General features: G+C 40.6%; 1 protein-coding gene across 5 annotated transcripts in view; it reads right to left on the bottom strand.

The window, feature by feature from the left end:
- ST7 (suppression of tumorigenicity 7) overlaps nt 1–13,815 on the bottom strand; it is a 263,462-nt gene that overhangs the window by 42,359 nt on the left and 207,288 nt on the right. For all 5 annotated transcript variants that reach the window (XM_082631961.1, XM_082631963.1, XM_082631960.1 and 2 more), the window contains one exon: nt 13,356–13,470. In XM_082631961.1, the coding sequence (XP_082488087.1) occupies nt 13,356–13,470 (115 nt within the window). The remainder of the gene's footprint in view (nt 1–13,355; nt 13,471–13,815) is intronic.

Raw genomic sequence — 13,815 nt, 5'->3', positions numbered from 1 at the left:
TCTTGTGTACTTTTTGGTTAAAAAAAAACCCTCATTTTTTCTTGGATATGTAACTGGAAATGGAATTGAGTCAGAAGGTAGATGAATGTTTAAACTGGTAGACAGTGCTCCAAAGTGGTTGTATGAAGTTTGCAAAGCTATTATATGATGAGAGAGGTCAGAAAAAGGGTGACTTCTGGGTTAGAGGGGCAATTTTCTGAGATGATGGAAAGTTCTATGATTCTGGGCAGTGATCACAGAGGTATATACATAGGTGAAAAGTCATCCAGCTCTACATTTAAGATTTGTGCATGTTACAATATGTAATTTATACCACAATAAAAAAGATGAAAAAAAAAAAAAAGCCAAACCTACAATACTGTGTCACCTGAAGCTGCCTTCTCTTACTTGCCTTTCGTCATTCTGGCCCCTCCATTCTCTCTATGCATCCTTATCTAAAAATTACTTCCTAGTTTAATAAACAGAATCCGATTGTGTTTCAGGTTGGCCTTTCAAATACTAAGATGGTTAAATTATCTCCTCTAAACCTAATCTTTTCCAGAATAAATACTTCCAGCCCCTCAACTGACACAGTCTTCAGAACTTCTCACTTATTTTTGTTACGGAGCCATGGGTGATTTCAAAATATGAGAATTAGAAGTGGAAATATTCATCTGAATCCCTGAAACCCGACAGTACAGAGGTCAGGGGAAACGTGCAGTCTGAGTAGCCCTGGCCACGAGCATTCTCTGAGTACTAGCTGGGCTGGCCCTGAAGCTGAGCACCTGGAGCGGTTTGTTCCTATGGTTGTGTGGTCAACAAACCCCTCTGATTCTATTCAAACCAATTTCAGCCAAAGCCAGGTCTTTTCTCTTTTACTTCAGCCATGAGAATTTTTGAACCTATGAGCAGGATTTCACATTTGACTCCATTAAATTTTAAATCTTAAAATAAAATCTAGGACTTCCCTTGGGGCACAGTGGTTAAGAATCCACCTCCCAATGCAGGGGACACGATCCCTGGTCCAGGAAGGTCCCACATGCTGTGGAACAACTAAGCCTGTGCACCACAACTACTGAGCCTGAGCTCTAGAGCCTGCAAGCCACAACTACTGAGCCCACGTGCCACGACTACTGAAGCCCGTGTGCCTAGAGTCCATGCTCCACAACAAAAGAAGCCACCGCACGCTGCAACTACAGAAAGCCCGCGCCACGTGCAGCAACAAAGACCCAATGCAGTCAAAAATAAAATAAATACATTTATAAAAAAATAAAATCGAAACCATTAAATATTAATGGTTTCAGCATATTAGTCCAGGCTACCAGTCATTGTTGTAACTCAACCTACCACTCACAGCTTTGTTCCATATACCTCGTAAGTACACCTTCCTCCCCATATGATTATTATCATCATCAAAATTACTGCTAACATTTATCAAGGGCTTATTAAGTGCCAGGCCCTGGTGTTAATCACTTACACACATTAATCCTCAGAGCAACCCTATGAGATAGGACCTACTGCTAGCCCTGTTTTATAGATGGGGAAAGTGAGGCATAGAACAGTTAAGAAATATGCCACCACCACACACTTAGAACAAATATGAGCTTCCCCCAGAACACACGCTTTTTAACTGTGCTATGCTGTTGACAAGGTCTGATTTAAAAACATACTGACCATGGCAATACCAAGGAGAGAATCCAAAAATGGTATTCTAGAGATCACCCTAAATTTGCAACAGTCTGCAATGATCTATGTGCAACCATTTATTAACAGTTATGATAGGTATTACATTATACCATTAAATTATACCATTCATTTATTAATGGTGTAATAGGTATCATGACCACATTGCTCCACGTTACCTAAAAAGACAGCATTAAAAACATTATCAGGGGCTTCCCTGGTGGCGCAGTGGTTGACAGTCCGCCTGCCGATGCAGGGGACACAGGTTCGTGCCCCGGTCCGGGAAGATCCCACATGCCGCGGAGCGGTTGGGCCCGTGAGCCATGGCCGCTGAGCCTGTGCGTCCGGAGCCTGTGCTCCGCAACGGGAGAGGCCACAACAGTGAGAGGCCCGCATACCGCAAAAAAAAAAAAAAAAAAATTATCAAAATTCACTTTGTTATAAAGCAGAAACTAACACACCATTGTAAAGCAATTATACTCCAATAAAGATGTTAAAAAAATTATCAAATGTTTTATTTAGATAAAGATACAAATGCTTCCATAGCATTTCTCTAATTCAGAAATATAAAGAAAAATGGCCTTAATAAGAAACATTTAAATATTATTGTATAGACTACAAATATTTTCACATGTACTATCTCATCTGTTTTTTTTTTTTTTTTTTTTTTTTTTTTTTTTTGCGGTATGCGGGCTTCTCACTGTTGTGGCCTCTCCCGTTGCGGCGCACAGGCTCCGGACGCGCAGGCTCAGCGGCCATGGCTCACGGGCGTAGCCGCTCTGCGGCATGTGGGATCCTCCCAGACTGGGGCACGAACCCGTGTCCCCTGCATCGGCAGGCGGACTCTCAACCACTTGCGCCACCAGGGAAGCCCTCATCTGTTTTTTATGTCACACAACTTCCTCAGTAAATCCATGCTAGATCTTCAATCAGCTCTTTCCTAAGTGTTCATAAACCACATATTTCTCTCCTATAGAATTTTTCTGGGATTGATTTATTTGTTGAAATTCTTTAAAAAAAAAAGAATCAAAAGTATTGAGGGGAAATAGAAAATAGGAGTGAATAGTTGTATATTTTTATTAACTTATTAACACATTACTTTCTTATCCAGATAGTAGTACTACAAGATAAATCAAAGAATTGGACAACAGCACACGACTGTGAAGGTCAGCCCTCAAAAATCTTTCATTTTACAGATAAAAACTACAGGCCCAGGGAAGCTAAATGATATGCTTAAGAGCTGCCTAACTAATTAGTGACAGAGATGGTCTTGCAATAGCATGTCTTTGTCACCATCCCATACTGCCAATGTGGTACTTGCTTTTATTTTCCTTATCATCATTCTCTTATACTTTATCATTTTCCTTGGAAAATGGCTTCACAATTAGTCTTGAGACTTTTGCCTCCTCTGAACTTTAGCCACCCAGAACACCTGCTGACAGATTTCTACCTCACTTGTATATACCTATTTAGCTATCTGTCATTCTGATATTTTCATAAACTTTAATCATTTGTGTTTAATTTTACATTTTTTTCCCAGTGGGAATAACTATAGTCCCATCTTTTAGAATCTCTCATCCTTCTTCAACCAATTTCCACTTTAAAAATCTCTGTATCTCCTATGCCACATAGTGTCCACACAAAGTATTTATTGAATCTCCATTTATGGGTTTATATTTATCTTTCCTTTGAATTAAAAAAAAAGGTGTGACTTCTTGTTGTTGCTATTATAAGCTATAGGATAACATGCTCTCCTTTAAGGTGTTTCCTTTTTGGTAAGAATTAAATCCAAGGTATTAACTACTCTCAGGCTTTGTCTACTTTGGTTGTAATTAAAGTATAAGACAAGACTTTGTCAGATGCTTTGCTTTTAGCAAATGAGACTCGTAGATTGACAGGTGCAGGCCTTCCCATCGCCTGCTCCAAATTCACAACCTCTAAAGACTAGGTGGACCTTCCACCTGTTCCCCACATTCCACTTTTTTTCCTTCCTCATGTCGTTTTTATGACTCAGCAGAAGTAGGTGGGTGTTGGTGGGCTACATGAATCCTGGCAGGCTCTTGATAACGTCTTAGTTACATGCCCCCAAAAGACAGATTATCTAAGGGTTATACTGGGTCTACACAGTTAAGAAAGAGATCCCCAGAGAGCAAATGAAACGAAGTAGTTACAGTTTAAAATAGAAAGTTTTGATCACCCAGGAAGTAAAAAAAGTTTCTGCACTGGGATTCCCATTTGTTGTATAAAGAAGAAAAGCCAGGGCAAGCCAGGGCTTCCCTGGTGGCGCAGTGGTTGAGAATCTGCCTGCTAATGCAGGGGACACGGGTTCGAGCCCTGGTCTGGGAAGGTCCCACATGCCGCGGAGCGACTTGGCCCGTGAGCCACAGCTACTGAGCCTGCGCGTCTGGAGCCTGTGCTCCGCAACAAGAGAGGCCGCGATAGTGAAAGGCCCACGCACCACGATAAAGAGTGGCCCCCACTTGCCACAACTAGAGAAAGCCCTCGCACAGAAACAAAGACCCAACACAGCAAAAATAAATAAATAAATTTAAAAGAAAAGAAGAAAAGCCAAATTCTAAAAACTCTTTTATACTTATTGGTTGGAAAACCCTGCATGTGTTTCCCTGAAGGATAGAATTCTGTTTCTTCGCAGAGTCTGAAATCACCTCCCCAGTCCTCTCCAGTGGCATTCCACTCCTTCACATCTTAGGGCTTTCTCAGCGTTCATTTCTCAACCACCTCAAGTCAAAAAAGGGCAGAGTGTGAACCCACTGTGCCATTCCCTTCACTCTGGGGGCAGGCTGAAGCCCCTCCTCTGCTGACATTGCCTCCAAGTCTCTCCATGGTCTCCAGAACAAAATCCAAACTAGACCCAAAGCTCTTTTGAGGCCTGGCCCCTGCTTAACTCACCCAGTGCAAGTTCAGCCCTTTGCTACAGCCTCTGTCTTCCCTCTGCTCTGTGGGAAACAGAGTTCTCCTCACAAGCTGTGTCAATCCTGCCCTGAACCTCTGGACATATTCTCTTTGCCTCCAGCACCTGCGCTGTCTGGCTCAGCACAGATCCCACCTCCACGGGGGTGGCTTCCCTCATTACCCTGGATGAGGTGTCCCTTCCATCTTGGGTTAAACTCTATCAGTCTTCACACTTTACAGCGATTGTCCATTCTCTTATTTCCCTCTCCTACTTACGTGGTGTGCTTTAGGGGTAAAAGCTGTGTTTCTTCATCACTTTGTACCCACAACACAAAACAATGTTTGAAACATAGTTGGTGGTCAGTGTTTGCTGAATAAAATCTTAAGTTAATGTACTAACATATCAAATCACTTGATATTACCTTCCTTCAACATGCAAACATTTACTTCTAATTTAGCTTCTGGGAGCCAAAAGTGATCAGTGTTGATGGGTGCTTTAAGAGGGAGTCATAAACTTGTTATTTCTCAACACGTATACTTCCTTTATCTTTGCTTACAGCATTCTGGCAGAAGGCATGACATTGGACTGTGCTCTAAATCTAGATGTCTATTTGAAAAGGCAGTGGAATGAAAAAGTGGGGCAGGAAGAAAGCAAGAGTAAAAGCTGAAACAAGGTTGAAGAAAAGTAGAATTTTTGTCCAGAAACAAGGAAGGCAAACCACACATCTTCTGGCTCCCAAGGACCCTTTACGAGAATGATGCTGCTGAAAAAAAAAAAAGTCATCTCAGGGAGGATGACTGTTAAGTTTTCAAAAGTCATAAATGGCTCATAAGATCAAATCTGAAATTCGATGAAATAATCTTAGGACAAATTTATGTAATTATGAGTAAAACTGTCAATTTGATGTGTCTCAGAAAACCCATGGGGCAAAACTTTAGATAGGACAGAATTTTTCCGGTGATAATCTTTTTGCCTAGTTTCCTTTTGTTCATCTGCAATAATAATAACAATCAAGACGTAATTTTAAAAGGATCATTACTTTCCCTGTGCATGAGATTAGTCAACTGAGGGTCAATTTTACATCTATACTTCTAAAAGAATGTTTTCAAGGGTAGCAACTAGCAGATAAGTAAGTCCCAAAGCACCTCACAAGTAAGGACACTATGTCATAGTGCATCTCCATCTAACAAGTTGTTTGTTCACCATCGATGCTCTGAACACCTACTGTAGTACCTAAGTGTCCAAGAAGAAGAGGACACAGGGCTTGCTCTCAAAGAGTTTCTTTCTCTGTACTTCCCACAGCACGTTTCAAACTGATTCACTGAGCACGGATTCATCCCACCTCCACTCACCATGGGTTGTTTTTTGTTTTTACCATCTTTCTTCAATAGACTGAAAGCTTCTTGGCGACACAGAGTAAATCATATTCATCTCTGAATGTGGAAGCACCTAAAAGTTAGTATCTTCAACATAAAGGTTTGATAGATCCTTGCTGAATTAATTTGAAAAAATTAACCTAATTACTTTTATAACCATTTAAGATTACATAGTATCAAGCATCACTTTTCTTGGTTGCCCAGCGAATTGATATGCTTGAAGTTTGTGTAGCCTTGACAGACGCTTTTGGAGCCACGAACTGACTAACCAAACAAACAAAATTGAAAAACAAACTAATGAAAATGCAGCCCACCTCTCCTTCCTGTTTGTGGACTGTAATGTCTTATTACTGTACCATTATGTGACGCTGTCCTCCATGTGACTGTCTTCAATAAAATTTCTCAGTTTACTCCTGTTCATGATATGATGCAATGAAAACAATAGGTATGTAAAATTCTGTCATTAGATTTTTTGTTTTTGGTTCCAGACAGTATTAAGTCTTTTTGTCCCACCTTCAAAAAGCCAATCTAAGGTCCCCTTTCAACCAAAGGTGAAAACTTCACTGAAGAAATAAAAAGGACTGATATACTAGAACCTCAAAACGATGTGCCACCTGGGATGGGGAAATACTATATGATCTTGGTAATCTGGAGAAAGGGGAGAGGCAGGCAACACGGATTCAACTATCATGCTACAAAGCCAAACAACAGATCTTATTTGCAACTTTTGAATTGGATTACCCCAAAAGGTCTGTGTCAGGAGGGCCTTCTGTGGCTGGTGCTCTGGAGCCAAATATGGCAGTTTATGTGATGGTGATGGCCAGCTAAGGAGGGATGTTACCTTGGTAAATTATGATAACTGGGCAGTAAGGATTACTAAAGCCAGCATAAATTTAGAGGGTTTGTTCATGTGCCAACTCTGTGAGTTACAGATGTATGCATTCATAAAATGTCTTCCATCATCAGAGACTGTAGAAGGTTTTCACGCATACAGTCTTCACTGAAATAGCATCTGTTATCAGAACTCCCGCTCATTGCATGTATAGTATATAGATGCACTTTGTAACCTCAAAGGCCTAGTCCTCTTGACAGATCTACCTCTTAGTTTCCAAGTCAGCAGGGCACCCACTGCAAAGCTATACAGGGCCATCACTTCTCAGTCGCTCGTGCTTACTAGCCTGAAGCCGTAGCCCATGGTGTCAGTGCTGATAATTATTTTCTTCTTTGAAGCAGCAATGGGATTATCTGCCTATCTTTTACGCAAGGATTCTCTTCAGCATTTGCCCGGGTATCCTTGATCTTCTCCGTAAGAGCCAGGCCAGGGAAGGGAGCTGGACTAGGCTTCGAGTCTGTCACTAGGGACTGATAGCACTTCTTCTTTCTTGAATGCAGCCTCCTTCTGTAGTGGATGTGTCTCAGAAGCTGCCTGTGCCTATGGCATCAGAACTCACATCTATACATACACTTGACTGAAAAGCACCATTTTGGAGGTCTGGACAGCCTGACGCTGACTGCTTCAATACAGATTTTTTAAAAAATATTTATTTATTTTATTTGGTTGTGCCAGGTCTTAGTTGCAGCTCGAGGGCTCCTTAGTTGTGGCATGTGAATGCTTAGTTATGGCATGCATGTGGGATCTAGTTCCCGGACCAGGGATCGAACCCGGGCCTCCTGCACTGGGAGCGTGGAGTCTTAACCACTGCGCCACCAGGGAAGTCCCGTCAATAGAGATTTTATTCACTGGTCCTTCTGGCATCTCAAATCCCTCTTATTCCATAAACATAAATGGAAAACAGCCTAACCAAAAGACAGGGTATCCAGTGACCATTTCAGAGGAATGGAGATGATAGTTGAGTAACTTGTACTAGTTATAAGGCCCTGGGCAATGAACAAAGTGTACAAATTTTTTACTTATAACTACATGCTGACTCTGCAAACCAATGATTAGCAAAAAGCTTATTCTCTGAATAGTCTCAACATAGAGTGATTCCCTCATGCTTTCTTTAGAATTTCTGTTTTCAATCTACTGAGATGAAAGTATTTCCCCCAATGTTACAAACATGTCTTGTTCTTGAAAGTATACCCTTTGCACATTGCCAGATGGTAGATAATAATGCTAATTTAGGATGGGCTAGATGGCACCAGTAAAAATGGTCTTGATATAGTTGTTGCATTTATATAGTATTCGTGACTATAAAAAAGACCAGCTGTCCCTCACAGGGAAGTTCCTGCCCCCAAATTTAGGGCAATCACTAAACGACCTAATGGAGTAAATATCGAAAAGAGCTTGGATTTGTATTTCTATTGGTACAAATAGCCCCAAGGCTGAAACAATTTGTCTTTTGATCAGGAGTGAAAATGTTCGGCATTTTTTATTTTTCAGCTTTCCAAATGTTAGAGTTGTTCATAGATAAAACTAAGCATTTCCATTCTTATCAAATATCTACATATATGTCCTATGAGATCTAAAATTAATCTTAATAACAGGCCATAACACTTTTGGGGAGGGCAAAAGACTGGGCTTTTATGCTCTCATTTTAACTGACATTTTATGTATGGTTTTCCATTTGAACAAAATGGATTGAGAACAGAGGTGAAGTTCAGGAGTGGTCACCTTAGCTCTTTATAAGGGTTAATAGTTACTGAATTCTTACTGTAGGGCCCACACTGTTCTAAACATTTACCATGGATTAACTGCTTTAATCCTCACAACAAATTCCCAGCTGTGTGATCCTGGGCAAGTTACTTAGGCTTTCTAAGCCATTTCCAGAGAAAGAAATGGAAGCTTAGAAGGTTAAGTGATGTGCTGAAGTTCACTCAGCCAGTGAAAGGCAGTGCTGGGACTTGATCTCAGCAGGCTGGCACCAGGGCTAGTCCTCTTCCCCACCAACAGGACTGCCTTTGGCATCCTCAGGGATCGCTAACTAGAGACAGAACTAGACACTCCCAAAGGAAATGCTCACAAAATTAGCACTCACATTCCTATTCACTTGCTCTGTGAGATTCTTCTAAAATTGAAATGGGCAAATGATAATGAATAAGAAACGCATGAATTCTTTTCCCCATTCCCACCCTAATCTTTGAGGCTTAAGCTTTCAACCTAGGTGGCCTATAAACTTCTTTGAAAGGCAATCCAAAGCTTGTAACAACTTTCTCAATGGCTTTGAAAAGAAGGTTCTCATGACTTAATGAGCTTAAAAAACATTTCTGTCTTTATAGCTAATGTATGACTGAAAAAAAAAAGATAAACCTCAAATTAAATGAACACCATGCATCAAATCCCCTTTGTGACTAAAGAAATCAGGTACACGTTGAAGATGGAAAGCCATATTTTGAAGATGGTTTCAGAAAGATAAGCAAAAATAGATATGCCCAGTTCTTAAGGAATAATTTTAAAAGAATCTTAAAAGACAATTTGGCATTACTGAAATTCTGCACCATGGCTCCAGCCCGCCTAATTCGTGCCTTTGTTAAGAGGAGTGAGAGAGGGAGAGAAAGTCACTTCAGCAAAGCTTACGTTTATGAAAAACACATGGGCTTTTAAAGCCAGCTAAACCTGAATTTGCATCTCAGTTCTACAGTTTTCAAGGAATGTGGTCTTGAAAGTTACTTAAATTCACAAGCCTCAGTTTCTGCATCTGCTAAAATGGAATAACTACCTCCTTGCAAAGACACTGTAAGAGTTATAGGTAATGTGTGCAATGTGCTTGGCACATGGTAGGTTCTCGACAAACTGTAGCTGATAATAACAAGAACAGTGTTAATAAAAACAATACAGAATACTGCCAACAGCAGAGACCAGTGGAAGTATGATGATGGTTAAGAGCACAGGCCAGGGGTCAGACCACCTCAGCTTTTATCCTGGCTTTCCTTTCCTCCTAGAATTCACATCTTATTGAACCAAGACTGTTCTCAGTTTATCTCTGCTCTCATAACATAACATCTCCATGGCTTTACTTGACATCTTAGGCTCTCCACTTCAGCAAATGACTTAACTCTTCTCTGTACCATTACCACAGCTGTAAAATGGGGCTAATAATCCTATCTACCTCATACGCTTGTGGTGAGAATAAATGAGTCCAACCACATAGAGCTTAGAATCACATCTGACCCTGACACATCATAAGAACTCAATGCTAGCTGTTGCTGCTGCTGTTTTTTTTAGTTATTGTGTGAAGGACACTCCAAAACCAACACCAACCACCTGGATAAAAACTGCCCACCCCTAATGTTGTTTAACAAATTGAAACTAGAAGAGCATGAAAACTCCTGAGGCTGGCAAGACAGCATTTCAGACTAATGGCCAGAATAATATAAGATCAGAAGTTATGTCAAGGGAAAAAAATCAAAATTAGACTGCAGTTTACAAGGAGGTGTGATCAGTTAACTGGTAATCGTACTAAGAATCCAGGGTTGCCAAAGGGCTTCACTGTAAAAGGACTTTGTAAATGTCACTTTTAAAAGTCAAAGCAAATAAAAAAGTGGAGAATAAGAATGAGGCAAAGGGAATACAGGTTGCCTCCCTCCTTTCCTCAGAAGATGTTGTGTTTTCTCCCCCGTGTTTTACCGTATTTCTAAATCCTTTTTGCAAAGGTCAGAAAAGCAGCACTACCGTTGTGTCACTTCCCAACATACTACTTAAAAAATTCAGCTACCTAGCAAATGTAATAAAGAAGGATTGCTGTACCCATAAAACATCCAAGAAACAGCTACCAAACCAGAGCATTCCAATTTGCAAAGATAACATATAATCCTGCTGCTTTGGGTGTGGCTCGATGGCGAGGGATGGTGAGGCTGGGATTCAAAGTACTGTCTCCAGCATCTCATGGATTAGGATGATGACATCTGAACCAGGGTGAAGAACAGGGCACCCCCATTGCTGTCTGTACTCCAAGCCCTCTGAAGCACCCACTTTCTAACACAGGGGCAGAAAATGGGACAAGAACTGGGTCAAGGTCCTTTGGGTCTCCAGAAAAAGCAGCAGGGATGAACTTGAAAGAGCCCACTTTATGGTACGAGGTGAGGAAGAAGAGGCATGTTTTTAATAGTCTTGTGTGGTTGCAGCTCACTCTTCAAGCAACAGTAACTTCAGCAGCCACTTCATTATATTTCTACTGTAAATGACACTGGCCTAAGCCAAGTCTGTACCAAAACACCCTCCAGAATTCAGCTGGGGTTAGGTCATCTGCAGTCTATTGACAACTGCTGAACTTAAAACCCCTAACGAGGCATCTCAGCAACAGTATGTGTCCTGCCACTAATGAGGCTCTTTTTCCATGAATAACGAATAAGAACATCATCTCTGTTGCCAGGTACAAACATAAACAAAGCTCAACACAAGGGCCTTGGTATGGTGGGTTTGTCCATTTGCAACAAAGGAATTTTGCAAAGTGAGAGCCAAGTTTTAGTGGAGGGTGGGACAAGCTCTTGTAACGAATAATGTGAACATATGTTATCAGAATCTAATAAATCAGCTTTGGGTTGTTGTGGAACAGAGGCTGTGCAATGGGATAGAGACAACAGAAAGCTCCAAATGAGTTCATTTCTTTATTTTACACTCAGTCTCGTAACACAAAGTTGATGATTTCTGTAATGAGCCAAGATCTTCATGAAAGGAGCCTTAGTAGATCTGATATCCCAAAGGCTCTGTTGGTTAAATCTTTTCTTAAGCCTTGATGTATCAGGCTGAGGGCAGGTCGGCGCTGGGGATGAGAACACTGGAACCTTGCTATGACACTGATGGCTATGGGGTGGCATGTGGAAAAGTGCATGGCCACTTGAACCCATGTGCTGGGTTCTGCTGGTCCTAAAAGGCCCGTAATGTATGAGCATTTTGCCTCTAAGGTAGTTTCCTGGCTTAGACTCCCAAGGTCATCCCAACAGAGATTCCACATATAAACAGAGAACAAAAGTGAGCTGACATGAAGGCCAAACAGTCTTTATTTTGTTTACTATAAAGTGCACCACAAATACTTTTCTCTCTTTCTAAAATCAGTTCCATACTAGGTAGCATATATCTTGTTACACAGGGTGCTCATGTTTGCACAGGCCAAGTGATGCCATCACTGGCTGACGGCTTTTAGTTTCCATCAGTGTGAGCAAGAATTAACAATAAAACAAAACAAAAACAGTCTCATGATGCCTCAGTTCCTCCAACTACAGAGGGTAACAACTCTAACCTATTTCAGAGATTCCTTATGAAGAACTGTATGTCAAAAATAAGACTCAAATAGTATAGTTTGCCCTATATGTTTGATGAATATTTTGACCTGAATAATTTTTTTTTATTTTTATAAATTAATTGTATTTATTTATTATTTTTGGCTGTGTTGGGTCTTCATTGCTGCACGCATGCTTTCTCTAGTTGAGGCGAGCAGGGGCTACTCTTTGTTGCGGTGTGCAGACTTCTCGCTGCCGTGGCTTCTCTTGTTGCGGAGCATGGGCTCTAGGCACGCGGGCTTCAGTAGTTGTGGCTCACAGTCTTTAGAGCACAGGCTCAGTAGTTGTGGCGCACGGGCTTAGTGACTCCGCGGCATGTGGGATCTTCCCGGACCAGGGCTCAAACCTGTGTCCCCTGCATTGGCAGGTGGATTCTTAACCACTGAGCCACCAGGGAAGTCCCCCTGAATAATTCTTTAAATACACTAAAGATGCTTGCTTAAGAAAAAATATTTTATAAAGTAAACAATGATCATAAGTAATCACTCCCTAATATCCATTTTATAAGCAAATATATTTATTTTCGGGAAAGAGTTAATGAAATATGGCAGAATAGTATGAAATTCTGCAGAGATTCCAGAAGCTAAGTCATGGCAGGTAATTATGTAGAAAATTTTTGTACAATTAATCAAATAGTAAATTCACAGACAATGGTAATATGAGCAGAAGATTTTTTCAAATATCTAGGAGATGTCAGCTTATTTTTCTGGTTTATTAAGAAGAGGCAAAATGTTATTCTGTGCTCATGGGTGAGTAACCAGAATGGCAAAGGGACCGCAAAGCCTCTCATATGAAGAAATGGGGGTTATTCTGCTAATGAGGAGAAGACCTGGGATGAAAGGGCCATGATCTTATCTTCAAATATTATTGAACTGTCACAAGGTTTGTAGCAAGAGCTACCAGCTGTTCTATTGCTTTGAAGGATCAACATAACCAACAGGTAGTGGTCACAGTCAGCCGATGAGGGGTCACAGCAGGAGCTCAAACAGTCAGTGCTGTTCCAACAAGGTACATGCTACCTGCAGAGGTTCTGAGTGATTCCTGACCATGGAAATCAGGTGGAAATTCTCTAAGAAGATAGTTATCAAAGTGCTGTGCTATAAAAATGATCCTTCTGATCTAATCATTGAAATACATCAAGAAGAGAGGAATACTCAAGTAGATAAGAGTACCCAAGGACTTACCATCATACTTTGCTAAGACTGCCTGAACATCAGCATATGCTTGTAGTTCCAGAAGGGCTTCTAAAAGGTTTTCATGGATGTTGAACATGCTCAGGAGAGGGAACTCCTTCATTAACTAGGAAAGAAGAAACCAAGGAATAATTAATATATGTTTCTTATCTTTTTAAAGTATAACTAATACTGAGTTATATTTATACACTATATATAAAAGTATAATGTAATTTTTAGAAGCATAATTAATACTGAATGATAAGCATTCATATCAATTATTATGTTGTAAAGCATTAAAGGCTTAAATTTTTTCCTGCTATTTTGGAAAAACGGCAACTTTGAATTTGTGAGAAAGTAAGGTGGGAGAAATTCCAAAAGTGAGGAGCTTTTATGGACACTGAGGAACATGCTTAGAGGTAGTACTGAATAATGTTAAAATGCCTTAAAGGTCAAATAAAGTGAAGGTTGA

Source organism: Mesoplodon mirus, assembly GCF_964341445.2.
Source record: "Mesoplodon mirus genome assembly, chromosome: 9".
Classification (NCBI taxonomy): Eukaryota; Metazoa; Chordata; class Mammalia; order Artiodactyla; family Ziphiidae; genus Mesoplodon; species Mesoplodon mirus.
Note: the sequence above shows the minus strand (reverse complement) of the source record. Positions and strands in the feature narration are given on the sequence as shown.